The sequence below is a fragment of the Austrofundulus limnaeus genome, unplaced genomic scaffold (genome assembly GCF_001266775.1).
Source record: "Austrofundulus limnaeus strain Quisiro unplaced genomic scaffold, Austrofundulus_limnaeus-1.0 Scaffold942, whole genome shotgun sequence".
Lineage (NCBI taxonomy): Eukaryota > Metazoa > Chordata > Actinopteri > Cyprinodontiformes > Rivulidae > Austrofundulus > Austrofundulus limnaeus.
The window spans coordinates 25508-30761 of NW_013953344.1; the positions used below are offsets into that span (position 1 = coordinate 25508).

The 5254-nt window shown below is 39.2% G+C and overlaps 2 protein-coding genes and 1 long non-coding RNA gene across 3 annotated transcripts in view; 2 read left to right on the plus strand and 1 right to left on the minus strand.

Moving 5' to 3' along the window:
* Nucleotides 1-447, plus strand: part of LOC106533419 (uncharacterized) — a 14915-nt gene extending 14468 nt beyond the window's left edge. The window contains exon 4 of the long non-coding RNA XR_001312241.1: nt 382-447. This is a non-coding gene — a long non-coding RNA (uncharacterized LOC106533419). The remainder of the gene's footprint in view (nt 1-381) is intronic.
* ginm1 (glycoprotein integral membrane 1) overlaps nt 1-975 on the minus strand; it is an 18004-nt gene extending 17029 nt beyond the window's left edge. Inside the window, exons 1-3 of the mRNA XM_014029694.1 lie at nt 832-975; nt 631-702; nt 421-520 (exon numbers count right to left, since the gene is read on the minus strand). Of these exons, the coding sequence (XP_013885148.1) occupies nt 421-520; nt 631-702; nt 832-903 (244 nt within the window). The 5' untranslated portion in view covers nt 904-975. The remainder of the gene's footprint in view (nt 1-420; nt 521-630; nt 703-831) is intronic.
* Nucleotides 976-1018: 43 nt separating this feature from the next.
* The window catches only part of ppil4 (peptidylprolyl isomerase (cyclophilin)-like 4), a gene marked incomplete in the record, with an annotated part of 16417 nt that continues 12181 nt past the window's right edge, over nt 1019-5254 (plus strand). The window contains 5 exon segments of the mRNA XM_014029693.1: nt 1019-1124; nt 1387-1454; nt 1662-1726; nt 1809-1926; nt 3697-3839. Coding sequence (XP_013885147.1) covers nt 1055-1124; nt 1387-1454; nt 1662-1726; nt 1809-1926; nt 3697-3839 — 464 coding nt within the window.

The following is a 5254-nucleotide window of genomic DNA, read 5'->3' on the forward strand; positions in this document are numbered from 1 at the left end:
CAGTTTCAATTTGGTAAAATTTATTTTCAAACCAATGCATTTAATTTCAAATTTTGCACATTCAATCTGAGAAATTCATATTCACTTCCTGCTGACACAAGATTGATCCCGTACACGTTTGTCATGACTTATATAAATAAACTGAATTGAACTGCAAATCAAACGTGTAAAATCTCAAGTGTAAACACTGAGTTTAGATGCATTTTAGTGTCAAAATGTTTCAAACAAACTAAATATATTTGGAAAAAAACGTGGAAGAAATACAGTATCTCTGAAGCCCAGTTAAAGAGAGTAAAATAATGTGTTAGTGAAATATAAGAAGTGAGGGGTGGAGTGAAACCTCTGCAGTGATTTAACACTGTTTTCACCACATCTGCTCAGGGTTCCTGGTGAAGAGTGCAGGGAGTGAAGGACACTCACAGAGAAGAGCCTGACAGCTGAACCTGGTGACTCCTGACAGCTCTACTGGGATGTCATTAACCAGCACCTGCTCTTCACCCACTGACAGGTTCAAGTTGATCTGAAACACAAAACAAACACAAAACAAACACAAAACAAACAGGGACTTCACTACTTTTATCCGTCTAGGCCTTGAAACAGGTTGGCTAAGTTAGTTTCCAGGAATTGTACCTGTAAGTCGTTGAAGTCCTGAAGCCGTGTGTCTGACAGTGTCCCTGCTGTCACATTGATCAGGACATTTTCCTGACAAACGGACGGTTCAAAGCAAGAAAAGCAGAGATGAAGGTTTAATGCCCGCCAGGCGCCAGCGACACACAGCTAACGCTAATGTCAACAACAATGACGTGTTTTAGTTAACTCTTTGAGTCTTACCGTGTTCAGCTGTCTGCTCAACGTCCCCGCGACAAAAACAACAAACACAACACAACTACCTGCACGCTTCATTTTTGTTTGGATCTGACTTCACCTGGAAAAAAAAAAACAACACCTACGACCAGATGCTGCGCAGACACCGAACTGCGCATGCGCAGACACTTAACTGCGCATGCGCTGAACATCTCCGGAACAAGTTCTCGCGAGAACTGCGGCCGCAGTAATGGCGGTGCTGCTTGAAACGACGCTCGGTGATATTGTTATTGATCTGTTCACGGATGAAAGGCCTAAAAGTAAGAGAATATCAGTCTCCTGTTAATTAATTCAGTTTATTTCACTAACTGTGTGTTATTTGACACATGGAGACGTGAATACTAAATTACAGAACGTGATGTTAGCCCAGCTAGCTGCTGTTGCTGCGTTTGTTTACTTTTATTTATTAAAACTTCAAAAGCAGCTGTACCTTTACACACACAAATCTAAACGTCAGTGTTTTAGAGACGATATGAACATTTGATAAATAATGTAAGCTCACAACTCTGTGCTCTTTTTCAGCTTCCTTAAACTTCCTGAAGTTATGCAAAATAAAATATTACAACTACTGCCTCATCCACAATGTGCAGGTAAAACTAAGTGTAAAAACTCATAAAAACATTTCTACGTTCACCAGACACAGTTAAAACCACAAGCAGTTGGAATAACTCTACATTTGATATGGCAAGCCCTTATTACAAACTACTGTATACATTTTATACAATGTCCAACTTTGTCATAATTTCAGTTGTATGTGTGTAGTGAGATAAGCTGAGAAAACATCTGTTTGTTCTCAGAGAGACTTCATCATACAGACTGGAGATCCATCTGGAACGGGTCGTGGAGGAGAATCTGTGTACTGGTCAGTCACCATGGCCTCTGAAGGTTTCCTTTATCACAACAATGATGATGATGAAAACTTCATTTCCGCTGTGTGTTGGTAGTAAACTGTACGGAGACCAGGCCCGCTTCTTTGATGCAGAGAAAGCTCCACGTATCAAACACAGGAAGAGGGGGACGGTGTCCATGGTCAACAATGGGAACGATCAACATGGCTCTCAGGTGGAGGAGACGGCTTCACGTCTGCTTTGAAACATTCTTTAACTCTTCTCTTATTCAATGCATTTTGTGCTTTTTCAACTATTTATATGTCCAAATATTTAACTTCTTCAGGACATGCCAGCTATGATTGATGGTACTACAGCATTTGATACTTTTTGACATATTTAGCTTTTTCTCATTTAAAATGACTGCAGCTGTTTCATCATCCTGTAAATGTTCATAAATCTTTACTGGACTTTTTACTTTTTGTTGTAATTCTGCTTTTTTCAACTTTTTTGTCCTAATTTCAGCTTCTTACTGCTTAAAATCAGCAACCGTGCTCTTTCTGTTTCTTTGTGCCGATTTCAGCTACTTTTTAAAAATGTTTTAACAATGTTTAGGCTATTTTCAGTTTTTTTAGCTATTCGTGAAAACTCTTTTAGTATTAATCACTGCGTTTTTGCAGGTAATGCAAATCCTCAAGTCTAGTTGACATTTTAAAAAGTCAGAAGATTAGCTCTGCAAAACTTGAATAACTCATATAAAAAAAGTTTTTGTATGTGTAAATTCAATTCATTTATTCATTTCATTAAAAAACAAACAAAACATTTCACACGCAACGAAACAATACAAATAAAATAAAATGAAAGGAAGCAAAAGAAGAAAATCTTATATCTGCTCCTTTTTTAATTAAAAGATATTTCAAACAATGATAAACCAAATAATAAAACAAAACAAAAATTTCAATTCCTCCAACAGTAACTAATACAAATTAAACAATTTCACATTTCTTTAACATTTTTTCTTTGTTTTCTTAAAGAATTTCACTGATCCAATGCTTTTACAGTCATCCTCCAGATTATTCCATAATCTGATACCTTTCACTGAACTGCATCTGTCCTTCAGATTTGTTCTGATTTTTGGTTTGACAAACATTTTTAATCCCTTCAAATTAAAGCAGCTTTTCCTCTTAACAAAATGTGATTGGATGTTTGAAGATAACACATTTTTATTATCTTTATACATAACCTGCAGAATGTTATAATCAACCAACTCATGAAATTTTAACAACTTTAATTGATGAAACAATATATTAGAAGGGTGATAGTAATGCTTTCTTGTAATAATTCTTATGGCTCTTTTTTGTAAAATAAAAAATAGGATTAGTAATGGTTTTACAGGCATTTCCCCAGACTTCTATACAATAAAACAAATGTGGAACAATTATTGCATTATATATAGTATAAATAGTGCTTTGTCATTAAATAACTCCTTAACTTTATACAGAACTGCAATAGATTTTGCCATTTTTGTTCTTAAGTAATTTACAAGAGGTTTCCTTGACAATTTTTCATCAATGATGACTCCCAAAAACTTCACCTCACTGACTCTACAGATCTCAACACCCTCTACTCTAAATGGATCAATTGTTTTCTTTCTATTACTAAATATCATGTAATTTGTTTTATCTACATTTAATGATAATTTATTATGTTTAAACCAATTTTGTACTTTTACAAATTCCTTTTCCAACATCTGTTCTATGTTATTACCCAAGAAAAAATGTGGTGTCGTCTGCAAGTAAAACACACTTAAACAACCCTGATACATTTACCAAGTCATTAATATATAGGAGAAACAACTTTGGTCCCAATGTAGAACCCTGTGGAACCCCACATACAATATTACAAAGTTCAGATCTTACATCATTCATTTGTACAAACTGTTTCCTATTGGTTGAATGTGTCCGTTGTGTTACAGGCAGGACTTCATGTGTGTTTTCTCTCTTAGTTTCTCATTACAACAGGTGAGAACCTGGACTATCTGGATGGAGTGCACACTGTGTTCGGAGAAGTCACTGAAGGGCTAGACGTCCTGACAAAGATCAATGAGTCCTTTGTCGACACAGATTTTGTCCCATTTCAGGATATTAGGTGAGTCAGGACAAACTGTCGTGATTCTTAATGCCAACATTTGCTGCTTCATATTCTGAAAGCAGCTGCTGGTGGTCAGGTCCGCTGCCTTATAAATCAGAGGCTGTGTGCAAAGTTCACCAGCTGTAGCAACTCCTGAAGAAGGGAGAAACAGAAAAACAGTATTTTTTAGTTTTTGATAGATTGTGTATGGGTCAGTGTGTCTGCATATTAGGATTTTCTTTTAAACATATTTTTAAATTTTCAACTGCACTCACGTAGGGTTTTTGGGACACAGGTGTGTTACAGCGGCAACAATTTTACATCTGTTTGCTGTGGCCACCTGGGCTCCAGTTTTACTGTACACCTTAGACATTTACTCATAACCTCATAACATTTACACATAGGAACTTGGGAGTGGGCACTTATGCATGCTAGGGGCGGGATGGGACAGTCTTGCCACGGATGCCTGTGCCCACTCACATTATTTTCCTTTAGACACTTAGGGTGGGGTTGGAGCTGGAGGAGGGGAAACTGGCATAGTGCTGGCCTCTGCCCTGTCTTCTTCCCCATTTTAATTGCATTATAGAACATCACACATCAACAGTACATCTGAGGGTGGCGGTGTGTGTGTGTCGGGGTCTTTTTTTTACTCTCCCGTTCCCCGTCTGGGGATGGGGTCCTGGTGGGGAGGGGCTGACCATCTGGTGGGGTCTGGGCTGCGGGCGGACATGGGGCTTAGAGGGGCTCCGGAGGCGGGGCTGGCGCTCCGGCTTCCCTGGGACTGTTCGGGCTCCTGGAGTCTGGCTCCTGGTTGCTGTGGTTGGCCCACTGGCTGGGGTGGCTGCCGGAGTCTGGGGGGTGGTTGGTTGGGGTTGGGCACCTGGCCGTTGGTAGGTTGTGGGGGTGGTCCGGGGCATGGCTTTGCTGGGGCGGGGGGATGGTCAATTGGACTGGTGCGGCCTGGGCTGGGACTTGGCTGTCTGCTCTTCTCCACCCCAGACTGAAGGGGTCTACCTCCTGGGTTCAGGTGTGAGCTGCCCTCTGCTGGGGGTGGGTGCATATCCTGGACCTGGGGGGTATAACGTATGTATGGGGAGTGTGAGTGGATTGTGGCGTCCATCTTGTGTGTCTTTGAATTAGGAATGTGTGAAATGGCAAATAATTCATATCACGATATTCATTATGATGAGTGGCAGTAACGATATATACGATATAAAACTTATAATAGAAAATAAATAAATCACACATTAATTGAGTGGAATAAATATGTATAGGTAAAAAAATTTAGACCTTAAAATCTCCTTTTTTAAGGGACACTTTAAAGTCTCCCATAAAAATCTAAATTTAAGGGGGATCTACCTGGTTAAATCATATATATTTTAACACACACACACACACACACACACACACACACACACACACACACACACACA